The 17,236-nt window shown below is 36.8% G+C and overlaps 1 protein-coding gene across 1 annotated transcript in view; it reads left to right on the top strand.

The window, feature by feature from the left end:
- The window catches only part of LOC122815266 (nuclear receptor-interacting protein 3-like), a 1,043,659-nt gene that overhangs the window by 938,953 nt on the left and 87,470 nt on the right, over positions 1 to 17,236 (top strand). Inside the window, exon 5 of the mRNA XM_044087620.1 lies at positions 3,495 to 3,547. Within this exon, the coding sequence (XP_043943555.1) occupies positions 3,495 to 3,547 (53 nt within the window). The remainder of the gene's footprint in view (positions 1 to 3,494; positions 3,548 to 17,236) is intronic.

The raw sequence follows: 17,236 nt of genomic DNA, 5'->3' as shown, positions 1-17,236 counted from the left end.
GTTTCATAGGTAAGGGCTCAGAGTAATCCAGCTCACTAGCAGTAATAAGCTACTTTAGAACTCTATATATAGAAAACATCCCAGATTTAATTAATGTTTACACTTTCAATGTGATCAGCTTCGCTGCCTGCACCTCCTTAGTAATGCATGTTAACTCTAACCCTAACTCTATGCCTTATCTTTAAAAAAAATCATTCCTGTAATACTGCCAGTGCAAAAGACAGACTTGGACATACAAATATACACACATGCATACTACCAACTCTACATCTATCCCCTTACCTAACCCCAAACCTAAACCTAAAATGCACACATCTGTCTTGATGAAGCACACCATCAACATGTTGGATATTCAGCTGTCCATACCACTGACATTTTAAACTACCCCCAGTGTCTATCAATCAAACATGTATGTTCGACAAAATGCAGGGGAACAATGTTTATATGGTTGCGTGCATTCGCTAATATGGGATCGACATTCTGATAACAGATGGGGATTGGGAAATTCACACTTTTCCTCACTGTAGTGCTGTCTCAGAATTGGAATATATAATATGCAGGATGTATAGGGGGGCAGGGAAGCTTTCCCCCCTGAAACAACTTTACTGGTAACATGGAATTTCAACATTGGAACGTCCGGTGTTTGAATGTCAATTCTGTGGTTACCATTTCTGACATTTTGGTAATTCTGAATTACCAAATTCAGTTAATGGATTTGATCAAAAAGTGGAAAATTGTTTTGATTTTCAACATTTCAATAGTAAAACACCCAGAACATCAAAAACTTTCCATGGGAAAAGAACCACTTGGCCACCATGGTGAACTTTGCCCTTTCCCCACTGTAGTGTGATCTTGGAGTTGGTATAGTTAGTTAGGGGGGCAGAGAGTTTGATTTGCTTCATTTTTTTTTTTTTTGTTATGTTGTGTTAGTGTTTGTTTTGCTTGAGTTAGATATCAATGTTCCCGATGTTCGATGTTCTGCAGTTTCACCAATGTCATCTTGATGATGTGGGATTCAGTGAAGTAGTAATTCAATGCTTTGAAAGAGAGATAGATTTTATATATATATATATATATATATATATATATATATATATATATATATGTTATATATGTGTGTGTGTGTGTGTGTGTGTGTGTGTGTGTGTGTGTGTGTGTGTATGCATATATTACCACATTTTACAGAGGATCACTCAATCTCCCTAGCTTGTGCAAATTATATTTTCATTTCTAACCATAAAAATGCTGATAGCTAGTCAGTCTGTAGCATAGCAACCCTACCTTCTGTCAAAAAACAACTGTTAAGCTGTGAATGCAAATACGGCATTCTGTATTTCTGTATATAATATGGTACAGCAATTGTGTCATTCCCAACAAAATGTATATTGAGTTACTGAAATGGTAGCCTGCAATGTACATCCACTGAAATGCATACATTGTTCATCTTCGTACTGTTATGATGAAATGTTAAACAGATTTGTAAATTCCTTATTCTATTTTGTATGTACCTGAAATTTAAATGTTATATTCTATTACTGTGCTTTGCACCAGGTTTGTTGCTGAAAACCATAACCTGACCAACCACCTAACCAGTCAACAAATAAATAAATAAATAACTCTATCAATTCACTTCCATCTAGCAGTCCACTCTTGCCTTGAAATTACCAGCTGTTAATGACAGACGTTACTCCAGCCAAGAAACAAACCATCGAGCACAGCTCTGTGGGGCAGCAACACTAAGCTCTTTGCCCTATGTTGCCCACAAAGCCTTGCAATTGTTGTAAAATTACCCATGCTGGTATGACCTAGAAAAAAACAAAGATAAAAGGGCTACTACAGTTTATAGGTGCTTTCTGGCTATTCATAGAAAAATGAGAAGGAGAAAACAGGCAGCATAACAGGGTGACAGAAGCGCGGCAGTGATGTCAACAGACATGGTGTCCCACAGTTCATAAGTCTTTCCGTCAGCATTAGTTCCACAATTTAAGTGACTGCTGTATCCACCATGGTGTAGGTCTGTGAAAAGAATATGATCCATCAGTGACGTGTATTTTTTTACATTTTGCTGCAATTATTTTTAAATATGTAATTTATTTGCATCAGACTATGTGCACGCTGTTGTATGCACCATGAAAGTTTTTCAGCAAACCTATAATCAGCAGTTTTTGAGTGCTGCTTGATGTTGCTATGCCCAGGAAATGATGTCGTTTTCATCTGTATTCAGTCAGTCAGTATATATTTAGTGAACATAATTGCATTAGATAAAGTGAACCTAATGTCATGTCTTCAGCAGTAAAATCAGAATAGGAACATGTATTTAATTATGTCTAAGCAATTCCTAAATATGTAGACTCTGGAATACCTTGCCACCACACGTTACAGTCAGGGTAAGGGATATTTATATGGTTTGACATACCCTAAGAATTCATATTTTGCCCAGCTGAGCATTTATAACAACCATTTTCTTTGAATTGCCACACTAACAATGAAATTGTAGGGCAACAGAAAGAGTTACCTTTTATTCCATTAGCATGGATTTTTATTAATTGTCTGAGGTACAGTTTGCAAAAGGAGTAATTTTATGCATATTCCCAAGCAAACCTAGCAGTTTATGGAGTATATTTATTTCCAGCCAATCACACAGGTAAACAGACTTAATAGATTTGAAGTTTGCACTTTGGAACAGATTATATTCAAAACATGGGTGAGTCAGCTTGAATAATTCTATTTTTAGATTAGATCATCACCTACTTGCTAAAAAGAAATATTTGGTTACTGTCTCTATCTCTGTTTCACACAGGGATAAAGCCCTGAATATGACCAGGACAGTTTGTGTATGATTAGTGGAATCAGAAACTGGACAAACCAGACTGGGGAGGGTAGAGGTGAGAGACTGACACCGGTTCACTCATTCTTGGGGAGAAAGGTGGTCTGATCTACTGTACTGCTAATCCCACCTGAGTTTGAGGGGTCTAGCATGTAACATTATGCATCAAAATGATGCTGAGGCCACAGTGAATGTCTCATATGCATAGCCTGTTCATGCATCCTCTTAAGAAAGCAGCTATAATGAATATTATAGCTGCAATGTGTGTGTGGTGGGGTTAGAACAGGGAGATTTGGTTGCTTCATGCATTTAACAGCTCATTCCTAGTAACTGACACTAGTCTCTTTTAGAAACAAATCTCCTTATGACTCTTGTCCATGGAACAAATGAACAACAGAGCATTTGCCTTGTTTGGAACATGAAAGGATCTGGTTCTTACTCTGGAGAGGGACATACAGGTTTATAGGGTGTCAGGACTGGAAAAATGTTAAAAAATGATTAATTAGTTTATTTATTTCATTGCCTGATCCTTTTCATAGAGGATACACAGGGAAACCATTCTGTGTATATTTTCTGTTTCAGAAGAAATGATCATTTATTATATATGGAAAAAAAAACATTTAATCCAGATCTCTAAATCCTTCCTTTTTATTGTTTATTTTCGCAGAAGATGAGAAGATGGAGCTGAGTCTTGGCCTAGGAACATTACTCTTTTACAAAGTAAGAATACTTCTCATCTAAATTTCAAGATATACTCAGTTTTCTTATCATACTTTGTGACTAACTTAAAATAGCAATATCTGTTAATTTTTTTGACAACATTTAACACACACACACATATATATATATATATATATATATATATATATATATATATATATATTTATATGGGTCTAGTTCACAAAAGTCTAACCCCGTTTATGTGAAAGTTCATTTAAATGAACGTGCACTTTCGTGATTGCCGGTAATATAAAAGATAGATACACTGCAGTAAGGAAGCAGGTTACAGTGGGGATAAGGGAATATACCTCTTTCTCCACTATAGTGTGATCTCAGAGTTAGTATATATAAAGTAGCGAGGGTGTGGGAGGTACAGGGGGGCCTGCCCCCCTGAAAAACTGCCTTTGCAGTGTTTTATTATTTTTTTTTTATTTTACTAGTTCGGTGAACCAATATTCGCAAAAGTGCACTTTCATTTAAGTGCACTTTCACGTAATTGGGATCGTACTTTTGTTTTTCAAAAGAAAGAGCTTTCGATAAACAAAAGTAGACATATATATATATATATATATATATATATATATATATATATATATATATTTATATATGCCATGTACTTTCTTTCATTATCTATCCTTCAATTTCCATACTTTATCATCCATTAAAGACAATTATATTGGTACAACATTGAATACTAACCCATCAGAACCATGTAGCAGCTTACAGAGCTGCTCTGAGAAGCTATAGTGACATCTGTTACACACAAAGTGCATCTTTAATATTATGATAAGAATAGCTGTCTTGATGGTGTCTTTGTCTTCAAGTGTAGTTAAATAAATTGTTTAGAAAATAACTGATAATGTTCAAATACACCACAAATGAATTCACGGTATGTGCAAACACGGAACAAGCTGGATAGATGAGAGGTAAAATTTGTGATCTGTGATTGAATTTGGCACAGCCACTGAAACACAATATGATGCTGAAAAAATAACTAACTGCACAGTGTTCAAAGCTACCCTTGAAAACAAGGACTTGTGTCAAGGAAACATTGCCTTGTTCGCAAAACAATTAAATAAAGCATAAAATGCTACCAAGAAATACAACTTAGTGTCATTTTTCCATGTAACAAATAATGCTGCTTTAATAAATGTTTTATAGTTTCTAACTGTTTAGTTTATAATTACAGTGTTTCAAATGATGTGACATTTTGGGATTTTCTTGTATTCTTTCATTATTTTATCAGTTTGTTTTGTTGTGACTAATCAAGCTATCTATTTATCCAGCTATATATCCATCTTGGATGTCTTTCTATCTGTCATTAATGGAATGTCCCAGCTAGGCATTTGAAATTAACAAATGCAAACACATAAATCTTTATGGTGCTTTCTAAAAGAGTACTACTAATTTGTGAGGTATACTTCATTAAATTGTCAAGAGAAATAACAAAAAGGAATCAAGTAATGTCTTTATTACATAGGTTCATAGGTTGGTACTGAGCTATCTGCCTGAAGGCATATATTAGCCCAGCCACGTTATGCGGTATTCACTGCCCCTTTAGTAGTTCCCTAGACCTTGTACTAGCAGCTAGTACCCCTGGCCCCTATCTAGTAGTGCTGTTGGTGTGATCCCCGGTGTGAACTTTCTGTTACCCATCCACTCATCAAGGTTCCTTTTGAGAGTGATAGTGAGGGGCTCTGTCTTATGTAGATTGGGACCCTGTTCCATAGTAAGGGAAGTCTCTGCAAAGGGAATCTATCCCTCCAGCATCTTCTATTCATTGTTGTGTTGAGGTTTATATCCCTAGAGGGTGTAGCTCGAGTAGATTTGGTTTTGCCAAGATGGAGCATGTTCAACAATTCTGGGTTGAACATGGCTCTGTACGTTAGACAGAGATTGCCTCTGAGAAAGCGGTATGCAACAGAGCACAGTCTTAGCTTTTTCAATCGTGCTGCATAGGGCAACTGTTTGAGGCCAGTAATTCTCTTGGTTAGGTACCTCTTTGGTCTCTCCAGCTGCTGGAGATGTCTAGCCAGGTACATTCTAATTGGTGCATTGTACTCAATAATGGTTCTGATGAGGGAAGAGTAGAGGGGCACCATTACATCCTTAGATCTTGATGGGAACCTTTTCATGATCAGATGGGTCACATAGAAGGATTTTCTAACCACTTTGACAACATGGTTATCAAAGGAAACAAACTCTGGTACCTTAGCTCTATTGCCTATAACAGATTTACAAAATGTTGATTAGTCCCATTAATAAAGGCTAGCTTTTAACAAATCATTAACAATTAGTTTGCCCTCTGAAGTGAGCACACAACATAATTACACTACAATTCAACTCATTTGGAAACATTGTGTAATATTTTGAAATGGATTTAGCTTCTTGATCCAAGAAATTACTTTCCACATAATAGAGTGCATAAATGGCACATAAAAAAATCAAACATTTACTGGAAGACATATCTTCACTACATTGTATGTTTATATATATATGTCTATTGGACTGACTTAAAAATAAATAACAGGTCATCTACATATGCAGCAAATGTCACTACATGTTAATGAAATAAATGTAAGACCGTTCAACATTCATCCATGAGCTTATTTTCATTAGTGTGGTATAGCAATTCCCTTTCCAGTAAAATAAATTTTCCATCAGACATAAAATTATGAAAAGATTTTAAAAATGTATCTAATCAATGACAAAACTCTGTTTTGATCCCTCTCCAAAAATGTGCAACATGTAATATCCACCTAAAATTGTGTTTGTTTGCTCTATATAATAAAACTACATCCACTGTTGCCCAATAGAAAATGTCCTAAATTGTATTATTTTCTTTCGGCCATCCTGTAGGTAACCAAATCCCTTTGACTAACTGTTGGATGACCAGTTGGATTCACCATGTTTTATGAATTTTAGGAACAGTGAAAAAAATAGTTTCACTGTGAATTTCAAAAATAGAGTTTGTAACTGCTATTGAGTAAGATGACCTAAACCACACCCAACTATAAAAGTCACATTAATTCATTATTATATTGCAATCCTGGAGAGGTTTTCAGTTGACAGTAATCTGATATATTCAACAATTTCTAACATGCTTTCATATAATTCCTATAATGAATGAGTAAGCCAATTTATTTAATTTTTAGGGTAAACAAAACCATGCCTTTCAATTTCACCAATTTATCTTTGTCCCAAATGTCTGACTACTAAGATGACTAGACCTTTTGGAATCATGAGTAGACTTTGGCCTGATCGATGATTAGAGATTACTCATTTGTGCATATTATATAGAAATAAGGATGCCTTCTCTCAGACTTCCAGTCATTTTTCTTATAGGACTAGACTTGGGGTACTATCTTGCCCCAAAGTTTAAGTTTTTTGGGAGCCAGTCCATAAATCACTGAAAAAATACAAGTGAAAATATGTAATTATTTTTACTTTATCTAATATAATATCTTAACAATATACATAAATTGAACAGTGTACTTTTTGTATAAAATGTGTAAGGAGAAGTTTTTGTGTTGGGAAATTCATGTCAATTAACAGAAACCAGTAGAAATAAAGTTACTATAAACAAAGCCATGATGTAGGAACTTGAAAAAATAGAGCACATTGCAAAATAAATTACATCTTGCAGGAGTAAAAGCCCCTCCCTTCCGTATGTATACTGTCACCTTGGTTGCAGAATAGTCAAATGAATAATAAATACAAAGTAATGCTAAGACCAATATCACAGTATTTTCTAAATAATATAAATAGAGGCAAACATAGCAAAGTTCAATTAAGGAAGATCTTGGCAACTGCAATTCACTTAAAATGCATTCAATTCAATAAGTATTGAACAAACTGCATGATGCCATTGTATTTTAAAGTCCTGTTTATTTTAATATATTTTCTTTTTTATTTTAAAATGAGAGCTGTCTTTGCTCTTTCTATTTAGAAAACCACAAACCATTTCTACATAAAGCACCACTCATTTTATACAGCTTGGGCTTTTCTGTTGCCCTCTATTGTTTAAAAACTATTTGCATGTGATCATGGAAAATCTGGAAGTATTTACTATGTCTGTATTTTTGCTCATTAAAAAGTAAAGGGCACTTATAAATGAACCATTCAGTGCTGTGATGAATATTTCTCCCTTTAATTCCCATATTACCAGGTTTTTCCTGATTATTTAGCATTGTAAGTTCTTTATATTATGCTGCCTTCTTGGCCTTGATTTAGTTTACTTACAGTAATGTTTTGCCAATATTTCTGGCTCAAAAAATGCCAGAATACATTCTCCATCCTAGCACCAAAACTATGAGACTCCATTCCACTCTGAACTAGAGACGCCCTAATGTATTTGGACTTCAGAAATACCTGTTCACCCAAACAAAGTGCAGAATTGGAAAACAAGGGCTGTGTACACAATTTGGAAGAAAATGAGCTAAGAGATGAGTTGTTTGATTTAATAGACATGGACAGATATATCAAGATCAATGAAAGAAATAGACTGCAGAAGGTTAATAAAACCTAAAAAGTCAGAAGTCTGATAAAACAAATTAACATAGTAATTAGGACTGTTCCTAGAGATCCATGTGATATAACAGAAGTAAACATGATATATTACTGTTCAGCTAAATTAATAACTGATAAAGTACTACTGCAAGAACACAGGGTAGTGAGGGAAAGGAAGGAGAAAAATAAAATACCATTATGGAAATATAAGACAAGAAGTGTCACTGTTAGAAGACTATAGAAGAGGGAATAGATCAACAAAATACTAAGAAAGATAGATGTGATAAAAGCAATGCACAGTATTAGAACAGACCAGGATCTATCATGCACTATCACAAATAACAAACTAAAACTTTCAGCACAGATGGAAACACTTAGAAGATACAAAGATAAATATAAAGGAAAAGTGCAAAATGAGCAATTTATTGATGATCAAAAAAGGTTTTATAGGGAACTGGGAAATAAGGTAAAGGGAATTGAAAGACCACCAAAAAAAGAAGAAATAGATACCTTTTGGAGAAGTATCTATGAAGATCCTGTGGAACATAACAAAGATGATAAATGGATAGAAGAAGTAAAAGAAAGAATAAGAAGTTTAAAGGTACAGGATATGAAATGCAATGAAGTAACAGCCAGAGAGATTGAAACAAAGTTAAGTAAAACCTCTAATTGGAAAACCCCAGGCCCAGATGCAATACCTAACTTCTGGTCAAAAGTATTAACATCTTTGCACAAAAATTTAGCCATGAGTAAGAACTATTTATATGCGCACCCAGAACAGACACCAACCTGGCTAACAACAGGAAAAACAATACTCCTACTTAAGAATGAACCTACAAGCTACCCTAAAAATTATAGACCGATAACTTGCCTTCCCACAGTATATAAACTATACACAGGAATTGATGCCTACAGAATTTATAGTTATTTAGAAGAAAACTCAATTATGGCAGTAGAACAAAGGGTAATAAAAGAAAGTCATATGGAAAAAAGGATCATTTGTTGTTAAATAAAGTCATAGTGGGGAACTGTAAAAAGGGGAAGAATCTAAGTATGGCATGGATTGACTACAAAAAGGATATGTATATATTTATTCATTCATTACATTTTTACTACTTTGATCATATGTTACAGTTCCAGAAAAAACACTTCCCTAACAATGTCATGGAAACTATAACTTCCCAGTCTTGTTAGAAAACCCTAAGCTGACTACCCAGCATAGGTGTCAACTTGTGAAGAGGACTATGTACACAAACACCACCAGTGTGTGACAAACAGTCAAAATGTGAACAGTGAACTTTCACACTACATAAAATTCAGATCAGTTTATTAGTGCACTGTTGAAATAATCTCACAACTAGCTGCATTTTTAGCAAAGTACCAACTAACCTACAATGCTCAGATACTGTGTTTTGCTGTCATTCTTAATAGATGACAAAAAGTTGGATTTTAATAATATTTTAGTTATCTTATATTTTGCAAACTTAATTTTATAATAATTGATAGAATAACACATTTTGCATTAGCATGCATTTTTTAAATAATATGAACTTTGAAACTCAGTTGTCTGTCGTTATTAGTGATGACAGTCCTCAACAATTTGCCAGAAAACTACAAATATTTCAAGGGACAGACTTAAAATATGAGGCACATAGCTTTTAAACTCTTAGCTCAACAATCAGGGACAAAGCCAATAAATTATGGAAGATAAAGGGCCAAAGACAACGCTGAATTGTAAATATTGCTCCTACATACTTGGAAAATTGCTAGAATCGCACATTTTGCATTAGCATGCATCATCTGAAGGAGATACTCTCTAAAATTCAGATGCATGTCTTACCAGGTTTTGCATTAGTGCATATTTTTAGAAACATGAAGTATGGCATTCAAATGTCTGTCATTCAGTGACTGCAATTTTCAACAGTTTGCCAGAAAACCAAAAATCTTATGAGGAACATGCCAAATATATGAGGCATATAGCTCACAACATCTTCACTCAATAATCAGAAATAAAGCCAATAAATTATGTGGGGCAAAGGTCCAAAGCACACTTCAAAACTGTCCAGAGTTTCACAGAATGTTCATATTTTGGCTCATATTTTTGATCAATTTCTCAGAAAATTTGTGGTTTTCGGGCAAATCACTTTCTACTGAAGTCACTAAATGATGATAGACATTTGACTTATAGGGTTTATATCCTTCAGGAAACTAATTTTAATGCAAAACTGGTTATTCTAGCAACTTTTTAAGTTTATAAGAGCATTAGTTAAAATCTATCCCTATTTATGAGCCTTTGCCCCCCTATAATTTTTGGCTCTGTCTAGATTTCTTGTGCTAAGAGGTTGAGAGGTATGGTCCAAAATCACAGGAATATTTCAGATATTGCTCTTATACTAAGAAATGTATTAGTGTAGAAGTTTTACATTACCATGCATTTTTATGAAGGATATGAAGTCTGAATCTCAGTTGTCTGCCATTAGCAGTTAAGCATTAGCATGCATTTCCTGAAGGATATGAAGTATGAAACTCAGCTACCTGTCATCAACAATTTGCATTAACATGCTCTTTCTGAAAGATATTGTGTTTTAAACTCAGATATCTGTTATTATGCATGACTGCAAGTGCCAGCACTTTGTTCAAAACCATATATCTTACAAGGAAAAGAACAATATGTGGTAGAGCTCTCCATGCCTTAGTTTAAAAATCATGGACCAAGACAAAACATTCTAGAGGACAAAGGCCCAAAAATCATGAACACATTTTGAATGTTGTTGGTAGGTACTATTGTTGGAATAGCAGGTTTTGCATTAGCATACATTTTATGAAGAAGTCTGAAACTCAAAACTGCCTGTAAATATTTTGTGACTGTTTGCCAGAAAACCAAAAAATTTTATAAGGAATAGACCATAAATATGAGACAAAATTAAGGACATTCTGCTTAATCAGGGACTGCTGAGAGATTTACTTACCTCTCTTCAAAGTCTACAGGATGGCTTCTTGGCTCATGCCAAGCTTCACTGCTGAGAGAGAGAGAGAGCAAGACATCCTTTCCTCTTGTCGACCCACAGAAGATACTGGCTGCTAATTATGCTTCTTCTATGAAGCTTTAGTAGCCTGTCTGTGCCCAGCAGTTTGCAACTGCAGCCACAGAAAAACTCTTTTTTTCTTAAAATGAAGAACAGAGACCCTGACTACCAGGATAAAGTTTCTTGACTGTACTTGAGCTTCATGATGATTGATTGGATCTCTTTGACCAATGGCTTCTGATTCCTTGTTCTAATGTCAGATTCTCATTGGGTAGATTTACAACCACAAACCTAGCCAATGAGAGGGAAGAGAAATAGGATCAATTGGTCAGAAGTACAGAACAGCTGAACACCTAGGCTGTTCCCTTTAAAAAGAGGAATTTCTGCTTAATCCATTACATTTGAGAGTTATGTTACCCACTAACTTAACATAACCCAAGATTATACACCAAGTATCTTGTAATATAAGTGCTGAGACACAGAATGGTTAGATAAATAATATATAAAGGAGAAAATTTACTTCTGTCTCTTAAATCTTAGATTTACAACTAATATAAAACATTGGTTACTCTATATTAAAATAATTTGTAAATGTTGTTTTCTTTCGGCTTTTCCCGGTTAGGGGTCGCCACAGCGGAACTCCGGTCCACTAATGATTGGCAATAGATTTTTACAGTGCCGAGGTGCCAGCTCGACACTCAACCTTCAACAAAGGCACGCCCATTCACGCATGTCTTTCAAACACAACTTGACTGCAGGGAGGACATGCAGACTCCACACAGAATGCGCTCAAACCGGGAATCGAACGGGAGAACCTCTTGCTGTGAGGCGACAATGCTACCGCTGCACCCTACTTATTAAAATAAGTTGTAAATGATATACATATATTCCCTTTAATATAATTACAACTTTTCCATGGATCACCACAACACACTTTTAGTGTGGCTTTGAGCCAATCAGCTAAACTCCACCTTTCATTTTTTCTTGGCACTGATGTCTCTGTACAAATGAAACCAAGGAGATTCTTAAATAAAAGAGGAAGAAGACTCTTCTCCAGCAGCTACAGAAGCTTCAGTAGCAATCTCAGCGGTACAAAACGCCATCCCATATGGAATCCTAAGAAAGCCTGAACATTGCTTTTGTTGTTGTTTTTCTTCTATGGCAATTGCACTTTCGTGCAGGTAGAAGCAAAACTATCCCACCTACATAACTAGTGAGCACTGATCGATCACATCAGAGATCCAGCTCCATCTAACTATGCCACCTACATAACTAGTGAGCGCTGATCGATCACATCAGAGATCCAGCTCCATCTAACTATGCCACCTACATAACTAGTGAGCGCTGATCGATCACATCAGAGATCCAGCTCCATCTAACTATGCCACCTTCATAACTAGTGAGCGCTGATCGATCACATCAGAGATCCAGCTCCATCTAACTATGCCACCTACATAACTAGTGAGCACTGATCGATCACATCATAGATCCAGCTCCATCTAGCTATGCCACCTACATAACTAGTGAGCACTGATCGATCACATCAGAGATCCAGCTCCATCTAGCTATGCCACCTACATAACTAGTGAGCACTGATCGAACACATCAGAGATCCAGCTCCATCTAACTATGTCACCTACATAACTAGTGAGCACTGATCGATCACATCAGAGATCCAGCTCCATCTAACTATGTCACTTACATAACTAGTGAGCGCTGATCGATCACATCAGAGATCCAGCTCCATCTAGCTATGCCACCTACATAACTAGTGAGCACTGATCGATCACATCAGAGATCCAGCTCCATCTAACTATGTCACCTACATAACTAGTGGATCCAGCTCCATCTAACTATGCCACCTACATAACTAGTGAGCACTGATCGATCACATCAGAGATCCAGCTCCATCTAGCTATGCCACCTACATAACTAGTGAGCACTGATCGATCACATCAGAGATCCAGCTCCATCTAACTATGCCACCTACATAACTAGTGAGCGCTGATCGATCACATCAGAGATCCAGCTCCATCTAACTATGCCACCTACATAACTAGTGAGCGCTGATCGATCACATCAGAGATCCAGCTCCATCTAGCTATGCCACCTACATAACTAGTGAGCACTGATCGATCACATCAAAGATCCAGCTCCATCTAACTATGTCACCTACATAACTAGTGAGCGCTGATCGATCACATCAGAGATCCAGCTCCATCTTGCTGCTCACCCACCTCAAAAGTGCATCTTTCCTACAGTGAGGCATTGGGGTATTTCTTGATCTATTTGCCTAACTAGGGATATAATAACTGGAGTACTGCTACCTGGTTGCAGTCTGCACATGCACAGAGTAATTGTGTCCCACTAATGAAGGGAGGTGACCCACTTTACTCCTCTCCCACCTCCAATGCCCCAGTCCCCTCCATGGACTAAAGTCTTTAGATACTTGTATCTGCTCCCACTAATCATTCTAAAACTCCACATACTTAAAGTCACATACTCTGTTGCAGAATCTTCTCCAGTTACTACTTCATTTAGCAACAACTACAACATCCCTACTTCATCTTTAAACAGTTCTCCCCATAGCTACACAACCCTCACCACTGCAAATACAAGCTCACAAATTCTTTTAAGACAATCAGGGATTTTTACTTCATCGTGTAAGTGCTGCCCACAAACTGTATACTTCACTGTCACGTCTCCATCTCCTCTTACATTATATATTAGTTCACACATGTTCCCTACTTCAAAACCATAGCCTCCACATCATCACCAGTACCTGCATCTTCTTCTGTTCAACACAGTACCCCCCTCTGAAATGACCATCCCCCATTCTAACCCTTCAGCATACTCTAACACTACTCCACTGAGCACACCATACTCCAGAATTGGGAAATATAAAAATTAAATAATTATTTACTTAAAATGCTTAAAATACAAACTGTCTGTTTCTCAGAATGGATTATGCTATACTCAACCCCTTCTTTTTCCTTCTGTATTGTTCCTTTTTCCCTTTTTCCATTTCTTTCATCTGATGAACTCTGTTCTAAAATTAATTATACCTCATTTTTATAAAAAAATCAAACATTTTCCCGTTTTTGTCTTCTTTTTTTCCATTTCCTCTTCTTTTCTTCCTAACTCCTCTTTATTCCCTCTTCCCTCCCTTCCGTCCCATTCTTTTATTTATAAACCATTAGTCAATTAATTCAAATATATAAACAACTGCCCTTTCTTGTATATTACATTAGATATTCAATTCATATTATATGTCAACTAGTTTGTAGAACAGAGGAAACAAATTATTGTGCAACAATTGTACTCCTTCTAGTTTATTCTGCATTTATTTCTTGGAGGTCAAAGCTAGTGTTAAGGGTTTATGGCTGACAAAATTTGCAGATAACTGTAAACATGGAGCTATCATAAACTCTCCAAAAGACACCAAGAGCATCCAAGAGGGCCTTTCCCAAGCAAATATCTGATGTCATAACTATGGACTAAAACTAAATGCCAGAAATGTATAATAGTTTCCTTTGGCAAGCATGATGTTCCCTGTAACTATCACATTGACCACACACCCTTGAAAACCTTTCTGATAGTTAGAGACCTGGAAGCTTATGTGGAAAACAAACCATCACATATGTACTATTGTAAGAAAGTATTTTTCTTTACACAACTTATTAGTAAGGGTGTGTTATCTAGGTCCAGAGATATAATTATTCCACTGTATTTGGCACTTATTAGGCCTATCATTGAGTTTAATGCCCACTTTGATATTACTTTGCACAAGTTGAGTGACAGCAATGCTTCCTAATCAAGAAGACCAAGGACCTAAATCATAAACACTATACACTGACTGTCTGAAAACCGTATACTTCTTCTCAGTATCCTACACGCTACTGAGGGGTGATCTCTGCCCATCCACAATTAAAGTGGTGGCCTAAATACCCACTCAGGAGGTCTTACTCTATTCTACAACCTAAATTAAATATGCTGGGGGGATAGATGGTATCACAGAGAATACCACTTCTTTGGAATCATTTTTCTATCAACAGAAAGCATAGTACTTCCCTTACACTATTCAAATGTAGACAAATGTGTGGGAAAATGCAAACTAACTTCTGGTTTAGCACCCTTGTCCCTTGTGGATAGGGATAACAAGCAAATATCTGCCCATCTCTGGCTTATTTGCACTTAAATGATAAGGGCTAAAAAATTACAGAATTGCAGGGCTAAGATCCTCACAAATCAATAGCTAAGTAAGTATTTGAGCCTATGTACATAAAGAATTCTGCACATTCAGCTTATAATTGTTACTTATAAAACTAAGATGTCATTACACCTAAAGAACTAAATTTAAGTTATTTTTCAAGGTCATGACTCTAAAAATGACTTGATAATATATATGCTTTGAGAGCTGAAAAGCATAGGTGCATTCCCCAAGTACATTTCATGTATCAGTTGACTACAATATTACAAATAAAATATGCAGCGGATTGATTTCATAAGCAATTCCATATGAACTATTAACTCCATTTTCCCTTCATACAGGAATAAAAAATACAATACAGTTGGCTAAGTTTCTGGTGTCATTCTAAGGAGATCCAGTATCTGTCTGCCTGGGATGACATGATTGACAGACCTCGATGCTTTGCCAGAGATGGCCTGCATCTGTCAGCCCTGGGCTTCTGCATACTGGCCAAGGCTCCTGCCACCAATATAGTGCCTTTTTTAGGCAGTGTTCCAAAGACCAAATTACCACCATAACAGCTACAAACAAATGCAATCTGAGGGTCATGCTGCTCAATGCTAGAAGTTTAAATCTCAAAATGCACTTGCTCGAAGCACTCCTTAAAATGGAAAACATCGACATTTGTGCTGTAACAGAGACCTGGTTCAAGGCCGCAGAAAGCACCCTGCACTACCAGCCTATAACTTATTCCACACCTTTCAGACCCAGATCTTGGACCGAAGCTCCAAAGGTGGTGGTGTTTCCATATTCATAAATGATGTGCACACCTCCAGACTGGTAGCCCAACATAATGCATCAGAGGTACTTCAGGTACAGCTAACATTGGGTAAGACAGCCATTCCAGTCATAGCCTGTTATAAGTCCCCAACCATGTCCCAAGACACTCACTCCACGTTTCTAAGCACCCCGGAGAATATTAGGGTCCAACCTAACACACTCATACCTGGCAACTTCAACTACCCCTCCATTAACTGGGAAAACTACTCATGTACCAATTCACTTGCCCAACGTTTCCTGGAATTCATTAATTCCAATGCCCTGAACCAGCTTATTCTTACCCCTACTAGAGGTAGCAACGTCCTTGACCTGGTCATTACTAACCTGGGTGACTGTTGCTCTACACCAATAGTAAATTCCTCCCTGGTTAGATCCGACCACAAAGAAATCACCTTGAAAATCCACATCCCTCCCACCCACCCCACCCCCACAAAGGTAACCACCATGAAAAACTCCTCCAAAGCTAACTTTGGGCTCCTAAGAACAGAGGTGGCTAACTTCACAGCACCCATGCAAATGGAGAATAGTTGCATGACCGCCGAATCATACACCAATGCACTGTACGAACACATACACAAATGCATGGATCTCGCCATACCCAATAGAACCAAGATGCTCTCCTCCAAAAAAAGGAAGCCACTCTGGTGGTCCCCTGCCATATAGAAACTTTACAACAGAAGGAGGAAACTTATGCGGAATAAAGTGAAGTCCCAAGACTGGAAAAACTCCCTTATCAGCCTCAACAAAAAGTTGAGATCCCTCATCAAATCCTCTAAAGCTAGCTATGAAAACAGAATTGCAGCAGATAGTAAAGACAAACACAAGGCCTTCTATAGTTATGTAAAGAACCTCCACGGCAATACCCAGATTTGCTCTGAGCTACTGCACAATGGTACCTCCTATACTGAGCCAACAGATATTGCCAATATACTGGCTGACAGATTCAGTGCCAACTTTACCCCTTTCTCCCCTCCCAAAGGACCAATCACAATACCAGTAGGTTGCCAGACACCCAGTATTACTTCTGCAAAGGTTAAAACAGCACTGTCCAAGGCCAAAAATTCAGCTTCTATGGGACCTGACAATATCCCTGGCTGTTTTCTACATGAACTACAGAGTGAACTG

The sequence above is a fragment of the Protopterus annectens genome, chromosome 11.part0 (assembly GCF_019279795.1).
Source record: "Protopterus annectens isolate FY-2018-M chromosome 11.part0, PAN1.0, whole genome shotgun sequence".
NCBI lineage: Eukaryota > Metazoa > Chordata > Ceratodontiformes > Protopteridae > Protopterus > Protopterus annectens.
Note: the sequence above shows the minus strand (reverse complement) of the source record. Positions and strands in the feature narration are given on the sequence as shown.